Here is a 12,892-nt window from a genome sequence, read left to right on the forward strand (position 1 = left end):
CAAGAAAGGGAAAAAGGTTACCCTATGGTTTTTTTATTCTATTGTGGGACATGGGTGTCGCTGACTGGCCCAACGCATTTATTGCCCATCCCTAGTTGCCCTTGAGAAGGTGGTGGTGAGCTGCCTTCTTGAATCGCTGCAGTCTGTGTTCTGTGGGTTGACCCACAATACCGTCAGGGAGGGAATTCTAAGATTTTATCCCAGCGACTGTGAAGTATCAGCGATATATAGAGGGACTTGAGGTTGTTTTCGATAGAAAGATGAAGGTTGAGAGGTGACCTAATTGAGGCATACAAGATGATCAGAGGGTTAGATAGGGTGGATAGTGAGAGCCTTTTTCCTCGGATGGCGATGGCTAACACGAGGGGACACAGCTTTAAATTATGGGGTGGTAATTATAGGACGGATTTCGGAGGTAGGTTTGTTACTCAGGGGGTAGTAAGGGCGTGGAATGCCCTGCCTGCAGCAGTTGTGGACTCGCCAACTTTAAGGGCGTTCAAATGGTCAGTGGATAGGCATATGGATAACATTGGAATAGTTTAGGTTAGAGGGTCATTAGATTGGTTCCACTGGTTGGTGCAACATCGAGGGCCGAAGGGCCTGTACTGCGCTGGAATGTTCTATGTTCTGTATTTCCAAGTCAGGATGGTGAGTGGCTTGGAGAGGAACTTGCGGGTGGTGGTGTTCCCATGTATTGGCTGCCCTTGTCCTTTGAGATGGAAGTGGTTGTGGGTTTGGAAGATGCTGTCTTAGGATTTTTGGTGAATTGTTGCAGTGCATCTTGTAGATAGTACACGCTGCTGCTACTGAGCGTTGGTGATGGGGGGAATGGGTGTTTGTGGATGTGGTGCCAATCATACGGGCTGCTTTGTCCTGGATGGTGCCAAGCTTGAGTGTTGTTGGAGCTGCACCTATCCAGGCAAGTGGGGAGTATTCCATCACACTCCTGACTTGTGCCTTGTAGATGGCGGACAGGCTCTGGGTGATTGGTGAATATGTAAGCAAATGAAGGATTGGAAAAATTGCTCGTTTCTCATTTGCTGTAATTAACCAAAACTGCTACATTTTCTGTTTGAATCAACGGAGCACCCTGTAATGTTCTGTGTTGCATTGTGTTCTCACTTTTGCACAAGTTAGAAAAGCTGTAAATAAAGTATTCCGAGTTAAAGTATTGTCTGTACCCAAAAGTCTGTTTGCTACAAGTAAACCTTTTGGACTTTAACCTGGTGTTGTGAGACTTCTTACTGTGTTTTGCCAAAGTCTATGACTGGGCCTCTGTAACCTACAGAACTCGGGAGGTGGGTTGAGTGAGGTGATTCAGTTTTGGACAGCTATTCATTCCTTACAGGATCTCTACGAGGCTGGGATATCCAGGATGCTCCCCACCCCCTCTTATTACAGGCTGGTACAGCTAGGTCAACCTCGCTTACTGGTCAACCTAGGTTCAGCTGGTCAGTTTCACAAACTTGCCCATGGCTGTGCCCCTCTGACAGAAGGTGGGCAGAGTTAAAAGCGGCAGACAAATGGAAACTTGGAGACAGACATGGAAAAGATGTCCATAAGGGTGACATTTCCTGGAAACTTGGAGACAGACATGGAAAAGATGTCTGTAAGGGTGACATTCCCAACTGTTTGACGGATTGAGACTAACCCGAGATTATAACTCGTTAGGTAGCTCTCAGGCTAAATTTAACAACTGTGGTACTTCTGCGCTGGTGGCCTGTCTGAAACGCTAGGCCTGGTTCTACACAGTACGAATGGAGAGCTTCAAACCCCACCACTGACACTCAGTATATATTGCTGATACTATCTACAAATTGCACTGCAGCAATTCACCAAAGATCTTTGGACAGCACCTTCCAAACCTACAACTACTTCCATCTACAAGGACAAGGACAGCGTTTGAGTCCTACGAGAAACATGGGAACACCACCAAAGCAAGTTCCCCTCCAAGCCACTCACCATTCTGACTCGGAAATATATCACCGTTTCTTTGCAGTCGCTGGGTCAAAATCCTGGAGTTCCCTCCCTAACGGCACTGGGGGTCAACCCACAGCACACGGACTGCAACGATTCAAGGCGGCAGCTCACCACCGCCTTCTCAAGGGCAACTAGGGATGGGCAATAAACGAGATGGGCCGGGCAGCGACGCCCACAAACAAATACAAAACCTGATAAATAAACTTTAAACCATTGGCCGGCAGTGGGATTGTCTGGGGGTTCCTATTGGGTCTGCCAGAGCAGGGGCTTGCCGTCAGAAGGCAAGTCCCACCAGCAGGAACGGCCGAAAAGTTCTGGTCTACATTTCCAGAATCCGAGTTTCTGTACTTGGTAACTGGAATACTGGAATAATTGGAGTACTTACTTGGCAAGCACTGGCACAGCAAACAACCCTTCTGGTCTTGCACAAAGCCGTATGGGCAATCTTTCTCCGTCAAAGTGCAGTTGATCAGCCTCTCGCACAGTGTCGGACTAACCGTCCCATAGCTTGGCTCTGTCGGAACAGAGAAACACAGAGATTTTGTTTCTGAATGAGTACCACTATTGCCCCATACAGCTCCAGAAGTCGTAACATATGCATCTTCAATATTGTACACACACCAGCTGATCTACAGAGAGAAAAGAATAATATAGAGACAGAATTTGCTGGAAAATCTCAGCAGGTCTGTAGGGAGAGAAAAGAGCCAACGTTTCGAGTCTGGGTGACCCTTTGTCCGAGCTAAGAGCAAAGAAAATCACATGAGCTTTATATCAGGAGGGTGGGTAGGGCTGGAGTGGAACAAAGGGAATGTAAATGATGATGGAGACTCAGAGAGTGTCCATTCAGTGATCAGAATGTGTGAATGGCAGAAGAGAGGTACAGACGGTTAAAGGATTCCCTGAGGAATGTGGCAGCTGCCTGGAAAGGGAGGGAAGGGGGCAAAGAGAGCTGGTTCGGAGAAGTGGATGAATGGAAGTGAGAGAAGGATGGTAAAATGGAAGATAGAGGTGAAACAAATGGAAATGGGGCGAAGGCGGAGGAGAGATGCCGGCGTTGGATTGGGGTAAGCACAGTAAGAAGTCTCACAACACCAGGTTAGAGTCCAACAGGTTTATTTGGAATCACAAGCTTTTGGAGCACTGCTCCTTCATCAGGTGAGTGAAACTTGATGTCTGTGTTGATATGCGCGATTTCCTTGGAGGATTCTCTCCGCTTTGAGCTGGCGGTTTGCGGTGTTGGTGGCGGCCACTCACCTGATGAAGGAGCAGAGCTCCAAAAGCTCGTGATTCCACATAAATCTGTTGGACTTTAACCTGGTGTTGAGAGACTTCTTACTGTGGAGGACAGAGTTCATTCTCTGAAGTTGTTGAACTCAATGTTCAGTCCAGCGGGCTATAAAATACCCAATCGGAAGATGAGCTGCTATTCCTCTAGTTTGTATTGGGGTTCGCTAGAACAATGCAGTGCACAAACAGGCCCTTCGGCCCACCAAGCCTGCACAGTTATGCAGATGCTATCCCTCTGTTTGTGTCCTGTTCATGCGTCTATCAAGATACACCTTGGATGTTGGTAATGTGCTTGCCTCCATCACCTTCACTGCAGTGCATTCCAGGCACCCACCCTCTGTGTGAAAAACTTTCCCTGCATGTTTCCTCTAAACCTACCCCCTCTCAACTTAAACCTGTGCCAGATACCTAATCGAAGCACTTTCAAACTGCTTCTTCTGGGGACATTGGCTAGGCTAGGAAATCCACTTTGTATTAACTTTCTCTCCCGATGCCCTGTCCTAGTCCCTCCATGCTGACGCTATAGTTAAGAAAGCTCACCAATGCCTCTACTTTCTCAGGAGACCAAGGAAATTTGGCATGTCAGCTACGATTCTCACCAACTTTTACAGATGGACGATAGAACGCATTCTTTCCGGTTATATCACAGCTTGGTATGGCTCCTGCTCTGCCCAAGACCGCAAGAAACTACAAAGGGCCATGAATGAAGCCCAGTCCATCACGCAAACCAGCCTCCCATCCACTGACACAGTCTACACTCCCTGCTATCTTGGCAAAGCAGCCAGCATAATTAAGGACACACGCACCCAGACATCCTCTCTTCCACCTTCTTCCATTGGCAAAAAGTCTGAGGCCATGTACAACCGACTCAAGAACAGCTTCTTCCCTGCTGCCGTCAGACTTTTGAATGGACCTACCTCGCATTGAGTTGATCTTTCTGTACACCCCCAGCTATGACTGTAACACTACATTCTGCACTTTCCTTCTCTATGAACAGTATGCTTTGTCTGTATAGTGTACAAGAAACAATACTTCTCACTGTACACTAACACGTGACAATAATAAATCAAACCATTTTCCAGCATGTGGTTTGTAGTCCTGTATGCTGTGGTGTTGCAAGTGCTCACTTAAAAGCTTCTTCAATGTTGTGAGGACTCCTGCCTCTCTCACCCTTTCAGGAAACGAGTCCCAGATTCCCTCTGGGTGAAAAACTTTCTCCTCAGATCCCCTTTAAATCTTCTGCCCTGTCCCTTAAACCTCTGCCCTCTGATTACTGAGCCCTCTTCTAAAGGGAAAAGTTCCTTCTTATCTAACCTGGCTGGAATTCTCCAACCTCGTCAGCAACTGGGATTCTCCAGTCCCGCTGCGGCGAATGGAGCTTTGGCTAAGCGCCAAATTCTCCATTCCGGCTGGGAGGGGGGGGCGTGCGAGGTTGAAGAAATCCGGCCACTATCTACGTTCCTCTTGATGCTTCTTATTCAGAAGAAAGCGCCTGACTGCACAAAAACTGCATTTAATTTAAATAAATACCAGACGTTATTGCTCCGTTACCATCCTTTATGCAAGAGTCTGAGAGAAGATCTATATTTATTCCATTAAAAGAGGAACAAATGTCTGGCCCACGCGGTACCTTTGGTATCCTCCCTCACTGTTAACAACTGCATTCATTGGGCACTTGCCAATTCCCCCTACAGACAAAATTTATGTATGAACAGAAACACCAGCTGCATTGCACTGTCAGTGTTCCGATTTCACTCGTGCCCCTTGTCCGAGTAACAATGCTTCAAATGAGTACCGCACTATAAGTGGCGGGGAGGGGGATATGTGTGGTCATTTCTCAGAGTGTGCAAGAGTAGAAGCTGTCACAGCAAGAGTAGTGGGGTTAATGTGTTGCCAAAGTGCTACTTTAACCAACGTGCGTCCTGTCTCTGGTTGGTTGTTGGAGGAAAAATGGAACTTGCACACAGTAACAGCTTCAGGCAAACCCAGCTGTAGTCCGAACCTGAACCACCTGCTTCCTGCCCTGCCTTCGTTCTGATGGCTCAGTGGTTAGCACTGCTGCCGCACTGCGTCAGGGTCCCGGGTTCGATTCCGGCCTCGGGTGACTGGGTCCTTGGCGTTGGGAGGCAGCAGTGCTAACCACTGTGCCACCAGTGCCACCAACAGCGCAGCACTCCTTCACGACTGCATCGGGATTGGTCTTTCTGTGCTCAAATCTGGGATGGAACTCCCCGTTGTCTGTGTGGGTTTCCTCCGGGTGCTCCAGTTTCCTCCCACACTCCAAAGATGTGCAGGCTAGGTGGATTGGCCATGATAAGTTGACCCTGTGTGTCAGAGGGACCAGGAGGGTAAATATGTAGGGTTGTGGAGATAGGGACTGGGTTGGAATGTGGTCGGTGCAGGATCAATGGGCTGAATGGCCTCCTTCTGCACCGCGGGGATTCTGTGTTGGCACAGTGGTATCGTCTGAGTTTTAGATTCTGCTCCATCTGGCATTTGAAGTTAATCTCTTATTTCCCTTTTCCATTCATGTACTTTTTTATCTTAACTGCATCACCACAATCATTTCAGACAGTAGCATTTTGATCCCGATTTATCAGAGAACGGGACATTTGTACATCAACTGTCCCGGGATATATAACAGGTGCCAGCTGTCCTGTAGAGGATCAACGGGAAAGACTAGAACTGCGGATGTTCCCTTAGGAATCATTTTGTTGGATCCGATTTTACCATTTTGATTCTCAGTGCCGGGAAGACTTGTCCCAATTTCTTTCCCAACTTTGTCCCAATTTCTGAGACACGTCTCGATTGGTCCTGTCTCTGTGCTCTTTTCATTGCTGTCTTATGTTCTTCACATTTATTTTCTTGTGGGTAACATAAACCAATCTGTGTTAATAATTCACCTTATTTGCCGACTTTTGAAAATGGCAAAATGTTTCCGTTACGGAAGTGTGTTTGTTCAGTCTGTTAACTAGTGATAAAACTGGGGCATCGCTGGTCTGATGTCTTGAGGAATCATTTGAAATCACGGTTTAATGCTCCAATCGAAGATCGGAAGACATCACAACAGTGAAATCAGAAGAATAAGGGTGAATCTCACATAAACCTACAAAATTCTGACTGTTTGAGAGAAGCTAGATAGAGGGAGGATGTTCCTGATGGTGAGGGAGATTAGAACCAGGGCTTACAGTCTATGGATAGGGAATAGACCTTATAGGTCTGAGATCAGGAGAAATTTCTTTACCCACAGTGGAATTCGCTACCATAAAAAGCAGTTGAGGCCAAAATATTCATAGAATACAATCATAGAATCCTTACAATGCAGAAGGAGGTCATTTGGCCCATCAGGTCTGCACTGACCACAATCCTACCCAGTCCCTATCCCCGTAGCCCCACGTGTTTACCCCGCTAGTCCCTCTGACACAAGGGTCAATTTAGCATGGCCAAACAATTTAACCCACATCTTTGGACCAGGGGGAGGAAACTGGAGTGCCTGGAGGAAACCCACTCAGACACGGGGAGAACATGCAGACTCCGCACAGACAGTGACCCAAGCCGGGAATCGAATGTGGGTCCCTGGCACTGTAGGGCAGCAGTGCGAACCACCGTGCCGCCCACTATTGCGGCCGGAATTCTATCGTTCCGCCTGTCACGGGAATTGGAATGGGCGAGGGACGGACTATGGAAGGGTCCGTTGACCTCAGATAGGATTTCACGGTTTTTCGGAGTTAGATATAACACTTGGGCTGAAGGGGAATCAAAGGATACAGGAAGATGGAATCAGAATATTGAGTTGGATGATCATACTGAAGGGTGTGGCAGGCCTATTCCTGCTCCTATTTTCTAAATAGGGTTACATAAAAAGAAATAAAGACTAAATGAAGCAAATGTGAAGAGCACAGAAAATGCTCAAAATTCGCAGAAGCTCTATTGACACGGAAGAGAGAAACTGAGTGAGCCAGCGGTTTTGGAGAAGTCTCTTCGTAGGACAGACTAACACAATCCCGGGAAGGTCAAAAGTTTAGACACGCTAAGCATTTTAACAGGAAAGGCAGCTAATAGGCTTAACCGCCTGTAAATATCTTTAACAAAGTCGACAAAAGCCCTCTCAGTCAGAACTTACAACAAGTCTTTGCAAGGATAAACATGGAGGGGAGGGCAGCTAAATACGGCCAGCAAGGAACCCAAGGAACACATCTTCAATTAGCAGAGGGGTGAAGGACGATCAAGGTGAAGATGAGAGGTTATCGATTCCTTCAGAGTTTCAATTCATTCAGCAATTCCTTTGGGTGTTTAAACTCCCAAGAAATAATTGGAAAGAGAGGAAGACCTGATTTGATTTATTATTGTCACATGTATTAGCATACAGTGAAAAGTATTGTTTCTTGCGCGCTATACAGACAAAGCATACCGTTCGTAGAAAAGGAGGGTGCAGAATGTAGTGTTATAGTCATAGCTAGGGTATAGAAAAAGATCAACTTAGTGCAAGGTAAATCCATTCAAAAGTCTGACAGCAGCAGGGAAGAAGCTGTTCTTGAGCTGTTAGGTACGTCACCTCAGACTTTTGTATCTTTTTCCCGAAGGAAGAAGGTGGAAGAGAGAATGTCCGGGGTGTGTGGGGGTCCTTAATTATGCTGGCTACTTCTGGATTTGATTTATTATTGTCACATGTATTAGCATACAGTGAAAAGTATTGTTTCTTGCGCACTATACAGACAAAGCATACTGTTCATAGAGAAAGAAACAAGAGAGTGCAGAATGTGGTGTTACAGTCATAGCCAGGGTGTAGAGAAAGATTAACTTAATGCAAGGTAAGTCCATTCAAAAGTCTGACAGCAGCAGGGAAGAAGCTGTTCTCGAGTCGATTGGTACCTCAGACTTTTCCATCTTTTTCCTGATGGAAGAAGGTGGAAGAGAGAATGTTTGGGGTGCGTGGGGTCTATAATTATACTGGCTGCTTTGCCGAGGCAGCAGGAAGTGTCGGCAGAATCAATGGATGGGAGGCTGGTTTGCATGATGGACTGGGCTACATTCACGACCTTTTGTTGTTTCTTGCGATCTTGGGCAGAGCAGGAGCCCATACCAAGCTGTGATATAATCAGAAAGAATGCCTTCTATAGTGCATCTGTAAAAGTTGGTGAGTTGTACTGGACATGCCAAATTTCCTTAATCTTCTGAGAAAGTAACGGCGTTGATAGACTCTCTTAACTATTGTGTCGGCAAGTGGGGGGGCCAGGACAGGTTGTTGGTGATCTGAAACTTGAAGCTCTCGACCCTTTCTATTTCATCCCCATTGATGTAGACATGGGCACGTTCTCCTTTATACTTCCTGAGGTCGATGACAGTCTCCTTCGTTTTGTTGACATGCGTTTATTTTTCACATTTCATGACCCCCCGGACTTCTCAAAACTTTTGACATCTATTGAAATACTGTTGAAGTGCAGTCACTGTTGTGATGTAAGGAACACAGTCGCCAATTTGGATACAGCAAGCTCCAACGAAAAGCAATATGATAACAACCAGATATTCTGTTTTGTGATGTTAAAGGGTAAACACTGACCAGCTCACCAGGGACAGATTCTCCACACTTCCTTACAGCGTAATGGGGAAGACTCAATACTTAATATACCATTCAAAAACCAGTATCGCAAAGCCGGGAATCGAACCCGGGTCCCTTGTGCTGTGTGGCAGCAGTGTTAACCACTGTGCCACCAGTACCTCCGTAAGAAGTCTCACAACACCAGGTTAAAGTCCAACAGGTTTGTTTGGAGTCACGAGCTTTCGGAGTGCTGCTCCTTCATCAGGTGAGTGTAGTGTGCCCTCGCCAGTCCAGTGCTGGCATTTCCACGTCATGGCCAGTAGCTCCAACAGTGCAGCACTCCCTCACAACTGCACTGGATATGTTTTGTTTTGTGCTTGAATCCAGGACTGGAACTTGAAAGCGCAGTCTTGTGACTCAAGAGTCGAGTGTGTTACCCACCGAACCGTGGCTGACAGTATTGTTTTAAAGTTTAATTATTAGTGTCCCAGGGAGGTGTCACAAGTGGGCTGACATGAACGCTGCGATGAAGTTACTGTGAAAAATCCCCCAGCCGCCATACTCACCTGTTCGGGTACACTAAGGGAGAATTTAGCACGGCCAATGCACTTAACCAGGGGAGATACCTGGAGACCCCGGAGGAAACCCACGCAAACACGGGGAGAACATGCCAAGTCCGCATAGACAGTGACCCAAGCCAGGGATCGAACCTGGGTCCTTGGCGTTGGGAGGCAGCAGTGCTAAGCACTGTGTTCCACCTAATCGTAGAATCATAGAATGCCTACAGTACAGAATTAGACCATTCAGCCCATCAAGCCTGCATTGACCACAATCCCATCCACAGCCGATCCCCATAACCTCACACATTTACCCTGCTGATCTCCCGACACTAAGGGGCAATTTAGCACGGCCAGTCCACTTAACCCACATTTCTTTGGAGTGTGGGAGGAAACCGGAGCACCCGGAGGAAACCCACGCAGACACGGGGAGGATATGCAAACTCCACAGACAGTGACCTGAGGCTGGAATTGAACCGGGGACCCTGGTGCTGTGAAGCAGCTGAGCTAACCACTGTGCCACCCCATGTAGCGGGCAGGGGCAGACTCTGTATAGATCCATTGACCTCAGATGGGATTTTCCAGCCTTGGGATGAGTATGGCTGGAAATTCCTCCCCCCCTTGGTGTTAACAGAAGTTTAAATAGAATGTTCTTCAAAAATAAAGATGCACTTTACAGGTCAGTCCCACTTGCCACGCTAACAGATTCAGCTGAACTGAACATCATTTGGATGAATTATTCTGGAACCATCAAACATTTGTAAATTTTTTAATCAGGGTTCATAGAAACATAGAAGATAGGGGCAGGAGGAGGCCACTCGGCCCTTTGAGTCTGCTCTACCATTCATCACAATCATGGCTGATCATCCAACTCAATAGCCTAATCCTGTTTTCTCCCCATAACCTTTGATCCCATTCGCCCCAAGTGCTACATCCAGCCGCCTCTTGAATGCATTCAATATTTTGGCATCAACTACTTCCTGTGGTAATGAATTCCACAGGCTCACCACTCTTTGGGTGAAGAAATGTCTCCTCATCTCTGTCCTAAATAGTCCACCCTGAACCCTCAGACTGTGACCCCTCGTTCTGACCTCCCTCACCATTGGGAACATCCTCCCTGCATCTATCCTGAAACTTTATAAGTTTCCGTGAGATCCCCCACCTCCTTCGTCTGATCGCCAGCAAAAACAATCCTAACTTAGTCAATCTCTCTTCATACATCAGTCCTGCCATCCCCGGAATCAGCCTGGTAAACCTTCGCTGTGCTCTCTCGAGAGCAAGGACATCCTTCCTCAGAAAAGGAGGCCAAAACGACACACAATATTCTAGGGTGTGACCTCACCAGGGCCCTGTTTAACTGCAACAACAATTTCACTGAACTTAACTTTTTTTCTATCGAGTGCAAGATGTTTGATGCCACCTGGCGCGACATCACAAAACGTTCCGTGTCAAAAACAGTTTGCAGATTAAAACCTTGATTTAAGGCCACAAGCTTTGGGATTTATACTCCAATAAACCAATTAATTGGCCATCTGATTAAACAAGCAACTCATTTCACGCTCAGCTGATTTGCTTTGGTTGGTTGGAATTGGGGTTTGGCAGAGTGCGGGGGAAATAGCAACCGGCTATTCCCTCTGGAGGACCCGGCTTTCCAAGAGGAGGAGGTCTGGCAACATCTTGCAGGAGTCCGAGACGGAGCTCATAGTTCTGGCACTGGAACAGAAGAAACTGCAGTAGCTCAGGGAATTTCAGCTTCCTACCAGATTTGGGTTTAACGCACCACTGTGGAACATCTGCATCTAATGCTCTCACTACTCTGAACAAGGTGATGAGATTTGATTTGATTTATTATTGTCACATGTATTAACATGCAGTGAAAACTATTGTTTCTTGCGCGCTATACAGACAAAGCATACCGTTCATAGAGAAGGAAACAAGACGGTGCAGAATGTAGTGTTACAGTCATAGCTAGGGTGTAGAAAAGATCAACTTAATGCGAGGTAGGTCCATTCAAACGTCTGACAGCAGCAGGGAAGGACGTAATTCAACTTACTGAACTGTGCACAGGTACAGTGAGATACCAAGGGGACATTTTTTATCCCTAATTTATTCTTCGTCTCATCTGCAGTGAGCAATACGGTGGCACAGCGGTTAGCACTGCTGCCTCACAGCGCCAGGGATCCGGGCTCAATTCCCGGCCTGGGCCACTGTCTGTGTGGAGTCTGCAAGTTCTCCCCGTGTCTGCGTGGGTTTCCTCGGGGTGCTCCGGTTTCCTCCCACACTCCAAGGATATGCCAGTTAGGTTAATTGGCCGTGCTGAATGACCCGTTAGTGCCAGAAGACTAGAGGGACAAACACATAGGATTGGGCCTGGGTGGTATAGGTGCAGGGTCAAAGGGCCAAATGGCCTCCTTCTGCACTATAGAGACTCTATGAAAAAAGCATTTGAAACAGTTCAGGAACAAATTGCATCGTATGCCCATGTGGCAAATGTAATTGCGGTGCATAATATGGAAACTTCAATTGGCTAATTTTACAATGATGGCACCTCTTCAGATCGACAATTCTCCAAACAAACACATCTCTGTATTTTTGTCTGTGGTCCAGTTACTTGATCAGCTGACAAGGTTATCAGTCAGCACATTCCCATTTCCAGTAATCACAGCCCAACTACGATGCAAGTATCACCTGATAGCTCACTATGTCATCAACTGCTCAAGTCCTAAAGGTCATTGAGAGTTTGGATTTGGACAACAAACAATACTTAGTGTCTCTTCCTGTCAGTGGATCCCGACAAACACTTTATACCAGGGCTTCAGAGAAAACCATCCAATGGAAAGCACTCCAAGAGCCACGCTAAATTGCCCCTTAGTTTCCAAAGACGAGTGGGTGAGGTGGATTGGCCATGGTTAATGTGCAGTGTTAATGTAAGCCTACTTGTGACACGAATAAATAAACTTAAAAAAAAATGGGCGACACCGTGGTTGGCACTGCTGCCTCACAGTGCCAGGGATCTGAGTTTGATTCCCGGCTTGGGTCACTGTCTGTGTGGAGTTTGCACATTCTCCCCGTGTCTGCGTGGGTTTCCTCTGGGTGCTCTTGTTTCCTCCCACAGTCCAACACACATGCTGGTTAGGTGCATTGGCTGTGCTAAATTTTCTCTCAGTGAACCTGAAGAAATGCTGCAATGTGGCGACTGTGGGGGATATGTCCTATCCTGACCCCCAACATGCCCCTACGGGAATCAAAGCCGGTTGGCGGGGGGGGGGGAGGGATGGGCAGACCATGCAAAAGTCCATTGAACTTGGACGGGATTTTCCGGTTTTGGAATGACCATGGCCAGGAAATCCCACCCGGGGATTTTCACAGTAACTTCATTGCAGCGTTAATGTACCATAGAACCCTACAGTGCAGAAAGAGGCCCTTCGGCCCATCGAGTCTGCACCGAACACAATCTCATCCAGTCCCTACCCCCATATCATACCCACTAATCCCTCTAACCTACACATCCCTGGACGCTAAGGGGCAA

The 12,892-nt window shown here is 47.1% G+C and overlaps 1 protein-coding gene across 1 annotated transcript in view; it reads right to left on the reverse strand.

The window, feature by feature from the left end:
• LOC145352777 (cysteine-rich motor neuron 1 protein) overlaps positions 1-12,892 on the reverse strand; it is a 208,762-nt gene that overhangs the window by 30,868 nt on the left and 165,002 nt on the right. Inside the window, exon 6 of the mRNA XM_080203086.1 lies at positions 2,366-2,494. Within this exon, the coding sequence (XP_080059212.1) occupies positions 2,366-2,494 (129 nt within the window). The remainder of the gene's footprint in view (positions 1-2,365; positions 2,495-12,892) is intronic.

The sequence above is a fragment of the Carcharhinus amblyrhynchos genome, chromosome 14 (genome assembly GCF_965287045.1).
Source record: "Carcharhinus amblyrhynchos chromosome 14, sCarAmb.v2.hapA, whole genome shotgun sequence".
NCBI lineage: Eukaryota > Metazoa > Chordata > Chondrichthyes > Carcharhiniformes > Carcharhinidae > Carcharhinus > Carcharhinus amblyrhynchos.